Here is a 12,642-nt window from a genome sequence, read left to right as displayed (position 1 = left end):
CTTTGACCCAGAATGTCTCCTCATCTTCCCACAGAATTTCTCCCCTCTGTTCCTCTGAGCTGATAACAGCACTGAGCTGAAATATTGGAGTCAATAACACAGTGCAGTGGAGACAAAGGAAATAATCCCTTGTTTCCCATTGCAAGAGAAGAGACAAAACACTCCTGTCTGTGAATGAATGCCTGTCAATTGACTGTTTTGAGCATCTATCGGAGTCTCTTGATGCCCTTCTGTCTTTGTAACTGCTGTCCAGCTGATTGCATTTGCTCTCATTTATCGTGATGGTATATTTGCTTCCATATTTATTTATATATGCCTCCATTGGCAGACAATACAACTGTGAATGGCTGTTTATTCTCTCTTTTATGTATCAATGGTAGTTATTGAATATACAGAAGAATACGCAGTCTTGGGAATATTTCACAATTCTGTCGTGCAACTGCGTAACACGTCAACGATTAATTACAGTGACTCTGTTGTCCTACATATTTCTTCATTAAACAATCCACACAACACTTATTAATTATTCTTGCACAAATGTAATGTGTTTGTTTTTTTCTTATCATTGCTTTGCTATTTGCCTCCCAGTCTTAATCAAACTTTTCCCCACACTGCAATAAAGAAAAAATAATTACAAGTTCTTGTCATCAAAATAATTGCCCGCATACATTTGTTCTGCCTCCATGAATTTCTGATTGTTTTCATCCAACGGTCATGCCTGATACTGAAGGTTGGTGATTTTGAAAACACATTATTTTTTTAACCAAAGCTTGGAGTTTCTCTTGGGATAAATTTGGGTTGTGAGAGGTTGTTGGGAAGCAAGAGATATGTGAACAATCTAATGAAGACATTATCTCTACCCACTATATCAACTACAGGATTTAACCATTGAGCTCCCCCTGGCCATCAAGTGCACACCCACCAAATGTGCAAGCCAAGCATTTGCTTGTAATGAAAGAAAGGCCTGCATGTGTTTCACATGTTATTGTATTCCGCAATATATGTTTATTCATTATTCACAGCTTTGTGACAGATGCATTGGGAAATATGTAACTGTCCTGGGCAAAGCGGAAGCAAGGAGCCTATTAAACTGTTATTCAGCTTCTTGAACGTTGTTATGTCACAATGATGCAATTTACATTGATTCATCCCTTCACACATTCATTTATTTATTGTTTGTGGTAAATTTTGCACATTAATGAACATTTCCAAAGCCCATTTGAGGAGTGGACGAATACATTTTGGATATGTTGACTCCGACACCAGCCAGTACTTATGTGAATGCTTGCTTACCTAAGGGCTCAGATACCCCACTGATGTTTTTGCCCTAATGACTGCTTTGTTTTGCCTTTTGGTTCATCCGTTGCCCTACTTAACCAGCAGTGTCCAATTGTACAAGTAATTTGAATTTGAGAGCGATATCCGTCCTGTGGTGAGAGATGTGATTAATTTATCTTCCCATTTCCCACTGTAAATGCAAAAAGGTAGAGGGTAAACTGAGATTGAGGGATGGGGGCTTGTGTACCAAGTAATAACACCACTCTGCATCAACCAAGGAATAGCATTTAATCAGACCTTTGTGGGATGATGTTGTATTTGGGTGTTTCTGAGTGGTGCTGGCAGACGACTTTGTGTGTTGTGTGTCTCATATGTTTTAGTCCTGTGTCAATAATCTGTTTGTAGAGAGATTAAAAAAACACACAAACTCTGTAAACAACGCAAATCTGCTACTTGGCTGCACTTTGCTTTTTATTTACTGTCATAGGTTTCTCAATACTTTTCACTGCCTTCCTTCCATCCATCCATCCATCCATCCATCCATCCATCTTCTTCCGCTTATCCGGGGCCGGGTCAATGGAATGACAGTCATTGGTTTGACAAGGCCATGGCTATCATGATGAGGATTGAGGAGATACATATTTTGGGAGTTTTTTTTCATCAAGGTGATGAGATGGAAAATTCCAAGCATGTCAGCGCTGCTGACCCTTGCTGGCACTTAAATGTCATTTGGAATTTGTGTTGCAATGGGTTCTGACATATAATTGATTATGTCTGCTGAAAGTACGAGAAGACAAGTTACGGTAAAAAAAAAATGGGAGGAGATCAGAGGTTGTAATAGCAGTTGGTCATGGTTTTGTCTTGACTGCACACAAGACAGAAGCATCAGACGATGTTTGTGTCTCAAGAGGGCATGTGCTGGTACATTTTGGTCTTTATTTAGTAAAATTATAGGAAAAGCTGGCACTGCAAAAAAATCCTGGAAGGCAGGATTTCCATATTGGGAGCTTCCTCCATGCAGAACCAGTTAATTCAGAGAGCTTTGTGTACATCTAAAACTGTGTTCTGTGCTCTCTCTCTCTTTTCCACAGAGATCCTGAGTGGAGGTGTGTATGTTGACCAGAACAAGTTCCTTTGTCATGCAGACACAATCCACTGGCAAGACATTGTCAAAAACCCACGGATCCATCCTTTGGTGGTGCCAACCAATAGCAGCGTCTCTTGTAAGTAGTCTGGCAAGCTCAAATGAAGAAGATGAAATTTGATCTGACTTGACTGTTATTTACAGCAACGTTTTTTTTCCAGAGATCTCTACTTTTGCACTGTACTTTCACATTAATATGCATGGAATCTGGATGGTAAATCATAACCAAAACCAAAGCAGCACTGAGAGTTAGTTGTATTTTATTTTTTGCATTATCAGACTTGGTAAAGAGGAGTTAAACCGTTGCTTCTAGAGCCACAAATGATTTTAGGCAACTTCTTCCACACTCTTTATTATGAGGTATTTAAAATGATGAAACATATTTAATTTTTTAAGCTTGGAGTTTTTCAGTGAATTAAAGCAGCATTAAGCCACCTCTTCTGACCGCCTCTGAACAGTCACTGACCCCAACTGTACCCTCTTGCCTTTGCGATGAATTTAGTGCTCAAGCACTCAGACATTTAAATCTGTTTTAAATCTGTTTGTTTTTAAGCTGTCCCCATGGCGTTTTTTCACAAACAAAAAGTGACATCATAAAATATGTGATCATTATGGCGCTGAATAAAATGGATTGCCTCTGCATATGTCCTTGGATTTGTGCTCACAGCACTAGCCAAAGCCTTCACATGCAGATTAACAGCCCCGATCATTGATATTCTGCTCAAACACCCTCCTTTCTACAGCCCTGTTAGCCCTGGATCAGCCCTTACTCCTATGAAAGTCCTATTCTCTGCCAGAAGATCAAATATATCCAAATCTATAATCCACAATTGAGAGCATAATTGCCATGTCATTCTTTTGGGAGACAGACGCTTCATGTTGTTATTACTTCTGTTGACTACTGTTCTTTAAATTTATATTTTGCCACATGCCAGCCATGGCATGGCAGCATTCCTGACATTTTAACCTTCAGGTGCTGTTTTAGGGAAGCTGTAAAAGGTTATGGTGCAAGAAGAAGGCTGGAACAGATTTATTCGAGCCCACTGAGAATTTATAAGTGGATACATTTAGGACCTTGGACACTAAATGAAAAGTTTTTAGTTTGACTTCCCAAGCTACAAAGCTCAGAAGAGAAATATATATATATATATATTTAAAGCAGCACAGGTTCTGCACACTTGCAGCATCAGACAACCACTTTATGTCTGGCTGATATTTGTGTTGTCTTTTTTCCACTTAAATTCCAGGTTTTTAAACTCTATTTTGAAAGTGTTGTCTCAGTGCTAGTTTTATAAGAACAGGCTTGGGAAACAGAAATAAAGAGGCAGAGACTAAAGAATGACAGAGACATGAATAGTGATTCAGAAATAAAGAACCTCCCAGGACTGATGAATCAATGAGAGATTGATTGAGGATGAAAAAGGTGAAACGTGAAGTAGAGATCGGTACAGCTGGAGAAGACCTCATCTGCCCTTATCTTCTCTCACATCCCTTTTAGTCAATTACTACTTAGTTAATAAAGCCCTGTTGGACAAGGTGCCTACAATGGTACTAGCTCAGGGGTGGGCAAACATTTTGACTCGCGGGCCACAATGGGTTCTAAAATTTGTGTGAACTGATATAAATGACAAGTAAAAGTTATTACAAAAGTCATTTGGCCTTTTACAGGTAACATTACAGGGAAAAAAATGAATTTCATTGTGTGTTTGCAGTGTAAAAACGGTAAAACATAATGACAATAAAAAGCAAATCTTAAAAAGGTAAAATTAATGAGGTTTAATTATAATAACATTTTATTATATAATTTGGACAAATTCAGCGGGCCGGATTATAAAGCCCAAGGGGCCACACATGGCCCCCGGGCCGTAGTTTGCCCATGCCTGTACTAGCTGAAGCTCAGTGGGTATGATGCTGCTTTGATGCAAGTAGAAAATGTTCATTCAAGAAGTCTTCTATTCTACATGCTTGTTGGCCTGTATTTTTTATTATTAATATTATTTATATCATGCTGTCATTCACTCCTCCAATGCATTTTCAGTATAGTTCCTGCTGTTCTTGGCTTGTCAATTGAGCTATTAGAAGTTCCTATCAGCTGGTTACATTTGTCAAACAGCAAAGAGACAGGCTGACACCATTAGCCTATCATCTTGTTTCTGTCTACTTAAATATAATTCCCTCCTTATCTTCCATACATTCATGCCATTGTTATTCATGCCCTCCTCCTCCTCCTCCTCCTCATCCATTGCTGCCCAGTCCTTGCAGATTAACCAACTCCATCATTTTATCAGTCTCAGCAGACCCATCACCCACCACCAGTGTCTGGATCTGATGAGGGGATTTATCTCACCGCTGCTACGCGCAGATGCCCCTTTATCACAAAATCTTCCTGTACTGTTTAAGCATCTAAGAAATCCTGACAAGATTTAATCATCACATATCATCTGTTGTAATCAACCATGATCTTTACTCCATCCACTTGTCTCTCGTGATTGAACTGCTTTTAACTCAACTTGATTTGCACAGATATGATTTGGATGGACTGGCATACAAGACGACTTGTGCGAAACGTATTTACATTTTTCTGACATGAGTTTTGAGTACTAGTCAAGGTACATGCTGTGGTGTAGCAAGGATCACTATTATTTTTTGCATAGTAATAATAATACCTGGGGAAAAACATTTTACGAAACATTATAATCGAGGTGAAAATAACCCGTCAACATGTAATTAGACTGGTAAAGTATTTAAATTGAATAAATGCATAAACCTATCATCATAAATACTATTATTATTTTATACTGGTAAGTTATTGTCTTGTGATCTTGTGCACAGGTCAAAGATGCCATCGTTCCTGTAACGGTCGTTGCTGGGGACCCAAAGAGGACCAGTGTCAAAGCTGTAAGTATATTGGTGACATTAGCTTGCGATATCAATCAATACATTTTAGTTGCTCGTTCTCAATGGCACCAAGTACAAATTAGAATTTGAATATTTCTATTTTCAGTACATTCCCTCCATAATATAATTATCATTATTAGTACTTAGTAGTTTAAAACTTTCAGATCTCTGTTTCATTCATTCTTTTATGTCAAATATATCCACCCCACAGGTTTGTGTTTGTGTACACAGGTGTGTACAGGTTTTGCAAGTAGACAATAGGTCAGTTTAGGTAATGAGAATTATGAAGTTGTGTTTTATGAATATAAACCCTTATTTTTCCGAGCATTCTTTTCAATATTTTCCACCCTGTGAAAAAAGTTTTAACTGATCTGTACTCACAGTTTTCCATTCCCATCACCTCTGTGGATTGCCTTAAGCTTTGGCAAAGTAAAATAAATCAAAAAACTCTTTGACGTGTGACGCTAACTGCAGCAGTTTTTCACTTTTGCTCTTTGTACTTTAACCAAACTTGTTTTTTTGTACCATAAACGGGGCCTGTTTTCACAGCAGGAAACGGACATACTGTGTTTGATCTCATGTATAATAGTTGTGTAGATACCATCACCTCAAGGCATGCACACACATAATGAACATGTCAACATTTAACAATATCCCTTGACATCCAAAACATATAACACAAAACCTCCTGCAGGGACTTGCCACCCTTCATACAAGCTGGTAGCAGCTGAAAAAAGATGAGAATGATGCGGGACTGAAGCCATCTGGAAATGAAAGCGCCGGGTTTTTTCCTCCCCTTCCATCATCATCTGTAGGCTCTCAAACTTTCTGTCAGTGTTTCTCACACACACATGCACGCAGACAGGCACGCATATACACACACGTGCACATGCGCCCACACAGTAAATCAATGAGGTTTAAGAGCTGCAGGCTGCAGACTATCCCATGGTGGTCTTAAAGTCAGAAATAAAAACTAATACTTTCAGTTTTTCTACTTGAGGTCCCAATGGATCTGACTTCTATTAACACTTAAGCAATGTCTTTGAAAACAACACACAATTAAAAAATCATACGAACAATCTGATACTGTTTTGTTTAAGGATTGGTTGGGTTTTGGCAAAGAATTGACTAATGTTTTTTGTGGCAACGGTTACGAGAAGAAACTAGTCAATTTCAGTTCGGAACAAAAAGTCAGGGCTTCGTGAAAAATGATGAAGAATATAATACAAAATTGAAAATAATGGGCTGGCGATGTTGGGAAGGTTGCTCTCTTTAAACTTAGCTAGATCACCATGGTTACCATGATCACCATGTCAGTCTGCCCCAGGGCAGCTGTGGCTAGTAGCTTACCACCACCAAGTATGGTATGAATGAGTAATGCACAATGTGAAGCGTCTTTGGGTGCCCAGAAAAGCGCTATATAAAATCAAGCATTATTATTATTATTATTATGTTACTTCTAATCACCACCTAGCCTGGCTCACAGGAGTTTGTGTTCAGAGTTTCAGATTGAGTCGCTGTCCTTTGTCATAATTGTTATCCTACAATTGATATCGATTTCTCAGATTAGATAATGTGATGCAAACTTACTGAACCATACAGTAACAACAACATAATAACAATAATAAAGCCTATGTGATTACAGCAGAGTAACACAAGGTGTATGCATTCTTCATATGCATTAAATTGGTTATTACTTATTGATTGATTTTTCCCCCCTAATTTGCTTCAGATAATAGCACTTTTTACCCAACATATCATCTCAGCTTTAAAATAATATTGCACATTCACATTCACTTCTAAATTATTAATATTTTATATCTGAACCTTACTGAACAAATTTTGCAGCAGTGTCTTTGAGAAAATATATCAAACTTGCGAATTGTTTAAAAAAAATAAAAATGTAATTGTTAGCTTTATTATAGATGCGTAATGTATAAAGCATAATCTTCTATACGGCCTTATTGTAACTTTTACTTTACCCCAAAATATCCGTTGTTAGGATGACCAATGATTGTATTTAATATCGGGACACAGTCCATTATACAGAAGTTAAACCATAAATAGCCTAACTTCAGAATGTTAGGATGTTATGTCATGGCAAACATACATTGCATGTATTACTGAAACTTGTGAGGCTAACTATGAATACAGAGAAGTACACACACACACACACACACACACATTTTTTTCCCTTTTTTGCCATTGAATAAATCTGTTTCTCTCCTCCCTTTCCAATTCCTCTGCACTGCCTCTGCCATCAATGTTCTCCTCTATTTCCATCACTCTGTGCAGGGGCCACTTCCTACCCTGACATGTCTCTTCCTATTTGTTCTGTGGTTGCGATCTCATTAAGATAATGAGGAAAGAACTGTTTGACCTAGACCTGTTACCGACAACTAGTCCCCAATAAGCTCTGGCCTTGTCTGTCCCCTTCCTTTTAGTTGATATCCCACTCCACCTTTACCATCTTCATCCATATGTGGATGTCATGATTCATCCGTCCTCTGGATTTTTCATGGGATTTTATGATTTAGTCTGTAGAAATGTATGGAATGAATGGGTGTGAACATGTCAAATGAAAAACGACTTCCAAGATGTTTCCTATGACATTGTCATGAATAATCTCTCCATCTCAAAATCAACAACAAATGGAGATGTTTGGCGTCAGCAACTCAGGGAGAAGGGAACACACTCAAGAAGAAAAAATAAAACTCTGCCCGTGTCCTGGCATTTCAAATCACTGCTATTGGATGGTGCCACCGGAAGAAAACTACTTTGTAGAAGTAAAGGAAGAATAAATCTGAAGTGGAGTTTGAGGACAGATTTGAAATATACAAGCATTGCTGATGGTGGCGTTGCATATTAGAATGTTTTTTTTATGCCTCTTGTGTGTGAAATGTTACACCTTCAGCAAGCAAATTTAGAAATTGTGTCAAGCCCATTACGAGCCCAAAGAAATGTCATTATCATACCAAACCAATTAATGGCCGGCTCGGGCGGGTTTCCTTTGTGGTGGACCCTTCGTTTAATTTGCCTCTGAATCCATCATTACTAGATAAACTGAAAGGCTTAAAAAGCACCTCTTGTGCTGTGCTCTGGTGCACCTAACTTGCCCAGTTCGGGGCATTTGGCTTGCAGCCGCTTTTCCTGCAGCATCAACACCTGCAGCTCTAACCGGCATGCAAATAGAGCCCATCCCGGAAATAAGTGCCGCTAGGCTGAGTTGCTCCCTGGAATCACCTGTGCTCAGCTTCCTCCCTTCCAGCTCACACATCTCCCTCATCCTTGTCAGGCACAGGTGCAGCTACTTATTCTAATTAGCTTCTGCAGCAGCTCCCCTCTGCGACCAGAGGCTCTCTGTTACAAGATAACTGCACATCAAAACACCCCACAGGATTACAAGGCAGCTCACCACAGGTTTCTGATAATTTTATGATGGACATTTGTGTTGCGACAGTTAAACAAACCATCTGTCAACCCGAATACGAGCCTCTTGTCTATTCGATAAGTCTATTGAGGGAGCCCAGGACAGTTTGCAAACGTTTCAAAATCATATGTTTAGTCTCTTGTGAAGAGTATCAGCTTGATCTTAAAATTGGAGACAAATTTTAATGATACTAAACCCCTCCTACATCTGATTCCACAGTTTCATGCAGTTTGTAACAATCCAAATCATAAGCACTAGAGTCAACAAGTCTATGGTGTTGGTGTTGAGGAAGACGATACAACGGACAGTGCGAAGTGGAGAACTTTGATTTCACTTGCTGTGGCATAATGAGTAATAATTATTTATGAGGTTATTTGAGAAAATGTAAAAAAAAAAATCACATTTAGCTGGCAAAAGTGCTAGAAGACCGAGAAATTGTGGTTTCAGTATTTTATGAGATGGATTCCTTCTGTGTTTATCAGTTTTTTTTCTTCTGAAAATGGATTTCTAAAGCCACATGATCTGCAGCATTCCATCACGTCTTGGCAAGGTCATTTTTTGTTTTTTGAGTGTTTTTTGAGTAAAGTAGGTTATTTCATTTTAGTGCAAGCGTTGTTAATGGTAGCCACTGATGGTACGTGTGTATGATGTGCCCTGTGGCTGGCATTGATCAGAGGGATAGTAACTTGTCACCATGCCTACAGGGAACCACTACACAGATTAAAACACATGCACATACAAATACAACAGTGCAGTAGACATTCACACAGTAATATTGGGTTATATTGGCAAGCAAGGAACACATACATATTACTGCATTACACACATTATTGTTACATCTCCATCAAATGCAGCTCAGAAGAAACCCTCAGAGGAGCATGCAAGGAGGCAGAACTATAATGGAGGACATAGAGGTGGAAGAGACGCTTCAGTGTCAACTGGACTTGGAAGACATACATGCAAATGCACTTTCCCACACTTTTTAGTTTCTATTCACTGTAAAAATTTCAGCAAGGAGTGCATGATGGTTTTTTCGTTGTATTAAGTATTTATTGTCTGTCCTGTTTCTGTACCTGTCACTCCACAGTAACTAAGACAGTGTGTGCTGAGCAGTGTGACGGCCGTTGCTTTGGTCCCTATGTTAGTGACTGCTGCCATCGTGAGTGTGCAGGTGGCTGCTATGGACCAAAGGACACAGACTGCTTTGTAAGTCGCCACACACTCTCACACGCACACACACACACACACACACACGCACACACACACACAGACAGGGGTTTAAACCAGTTTTTAACATGGTAATATACAAATCAGGGAACCATTTCCATAATGTGGCCTACTTTATTATTTTATTATATATATATATATATATATTTATATAAACTGACACATATTACTTGTACCTTTGAACTTAATTTCATTTAAAGTACATTTGTAAGAATATTTATTTTATCCAGAATAATGTTTTTGGTGAATTGCCACTAATATTGCAAATAGCATAGCATGCCATTGTGTGCCTTTGCTAAATTCCGTTTTCATTTCACCACTCCCTCTTCTATCTTGGCTCTTTGCCATGTTCCTTATCAGTTTTATTTTCACCCCCCCGCCTGTTAAATGTGTTTTTACATTTGTAATTCAGAGTTCATCTCTTACGGAGCTCCTCTGTCTGCATTTGGACAGGCAAGCTCTTCCTCATTAGATTTATATTTATTTTTTTACTTATCAGGATTCCTCACCCTTCATTTTAGTATATTAGATTATGAACAAATGGAGATCATTCATGTGACATCACAATAGGTGGAATTTGCTGACCTAAATGAAAACGGAGAACGCTCATGATTTACGGCAACATTATGGTTCACCTTGAACAGCAAGGAAACTCAGGGAATTGATTGCTTTGGCTTATTTTTTGGTTCAAACCTCTATATTAGCTCTATATTATTTGGCCAATATTGTGATTCCTAAATTAATATGGGAATGGCTATTGTTGCCGTTTGAGCTGATGGCACCTTTGACAGTTTAGTCAGAACAGAAAGACACAAAATGGTACAAACCATTTAAAAAAATGATAAAGCACTGGTGCTTTTTTGCTGTCCAAATAAATTCAACAAGAATTGCAGTGGAATATTTCTAAGACCAAGACAAGCCAAATGGTGTGATAAACAAGGTTCATGATGTCATCGCTTGTCCTCTCTCCATACAGAACTGTAAACATTAATCTGGCTCCTGCATTTCTACAATACTGTCCACATACATTTCGAATAGCCACGGTTGACCTAGTCACCCTAGACCTAGTTAGTTACATAAATTAATCCCATCTTGATCTCCAACAAAATAACATAGAAGATCATTTAAAAATATATATATATATGTCCAATTTTGCGGTGTCGCCTGTTAAAGGTTGCAATGTCAGTCTTACCACTCAGTTTCACTGAGGGACTGTGTGTTTGTGTGCAGGCCTGCACCAACTTCAATGACAGTGGGGCATGTGTGACCCAGTGCCCCCAGCCATTTGTCTACAACCCCACCACTTTCCAACTGGAGCACAACCCGAGAGCAAAGTACACCTATGGAGCCTTCTGTGTCAAGAAATGTCCACGTAAGCCCAACCATGTGTATTGGAGGATAAGGGTTTGTCTATTAAATGCAGTATTTCATCATTGATACTGTAACCGATATATCACATGTGAGACCCAGAGGTCTTGAGTTCTGTAAGCAAAGAGGAAATTCAAAGGTATATTTAATTTGTGAATGAAGAAAGTCATTCATTGGTTTGGTTGGAAGGAGATCTGTTCAGGGGAGGTAAAAATCTCGAGCCATTTAATAAATTGTATAGACAGTAAGCAATCAAGCCAGGCAGCTTACACCAAAACCACTTGAAAAAATGGAGAAATGTTTCCATAGCAACCGCTCTCTGTGCTTTCCACTCTGTCTCAGGCATTTCTGTAAAATATAGATGAGTGTGGTGATAGTGAGTTACATTCTAGCGTTACATATTCTGACATATTCTTTTACGTAACAAACGTAAAAGGTGTATGTGTAGAAGCGTCAGGTTGAGCGGAGTGAGCAAACGAACAGCACAGAGTGAAAGTGAAAGAGCAGTGAGCAGAGGGCGATGTTAGTAGTGAGCGTCAATTTAGCTGTAAATTCAAATTTCAAGACTTGGTATGCTTGTTTGTCCCTCAAACAAGTTGATAAGGCAATCCAAAATTGATTCAACCAGCCAGTGGCTGCTGATACTAAATCCATAAGTGATTAAGCCTGACTTTTAATGTTATTTTACGTAAATTTCGAAAGGAGGTACCACTTGCTATATTTTATGTTCCCGTGTGACACACAGTAGCCATCTGTACTTGACATTCACCATAAACCATTTTGCAGATAACCTTGTGGTGGATCATAGCTCCTGTGTGAGAGCATGCCCCAGCAACAAGATGGAGGTGGAGGAGAAGCGCATTAAGATGTGCATTCCTTGTACTGACATCTGTCCAAAAGGTACAACTCAAATATATGCTAATTAAAGTCATTATTAAACATATAGAATTTATCAATGTGATTATTTGGCCATTTATAAGGCTGTTAAATCTGGTCAGTATTGGTAATCCATTACTATCAATATAGGCATGTTTGTAATTAAGATGCATGTCAAACACAGGAGAATTAAAGCATAACTAATATTGGGTGCTTATTTTTTATTTTCTGAATTAATTTATTTTTTTGGGGGGGGGGGGGGGGGGGTGGAAGGGAGGCGGATGGGTGGTTTTTTGCGGAACATTAAAAATTCTGCTAACAGGAAAATGGGCCGAGCAGCTGGATCATCCATGGAGTTTCAATTTACAAAAACATGCTTTGTTTGCAGATGCTGATACTTTAGAATACTGTGCAGAATCTA

At 38.8% G+C, this 12,642-nt stretch overlaps 1 protein-coding gene across 1 annotated transcript in view; it reads left to right on the top strand.

Annotated features, from left to right (window-relative positions):
• LOC137913800 (receptor tyrosine-protein kinase erbB-4-like) overlaps window positions 1-12,642 on the top strand; it is a 99,645-nt gene that overhangs the window by 30,196 nt on the left and 56,807 nt on the right. The window contains exons 4-8 of the mRNA XM_068757436.1: window positions 2,370-2,501; window positions 5,255-5,320; window positions 9,838-9,956; window positions 11,208-11,349; window positions 12,132-12,245. Of these exons, the coding sequence (XP_068613537.1) occupies window positions 2,370-2,501; window positions 5,255-5,320; window positions 9,838-9,956; window positions 11,208-11,349; window positions 12,132-12,245 (573 nt within the window). The remainder of the gene's footprint in view (window positions 1-2,369; window positions 2,502-5,254; window positions 5,321-9,837; window positions 9,957-11,207; window positions 11,350-12,131; window positions 12,246-12,642) is intronic.

This window comes from Brachionichthys hirsutus, unplaced genomic scaffold (genome assembly GCF_040956055.1).
Source record: "Brachionichthys hirsutus isolate HB-005 unplaced genomic scaffold, CSIRO-AGI_Bhir_v1 contig_909, whole genome shotgun sequence".
Lineage (NCBI taxonomy): Eukaryota > Metazoa > Chordata > Actinopteri > Lophiiformes > Brachionichthyidae > Brachionichthys > Brachionichthys hirsutus.
Note: the sequence above shows the minus strand (reverse complement) of the source record. Positions and strands in the feature narration are given on the sequence as shown.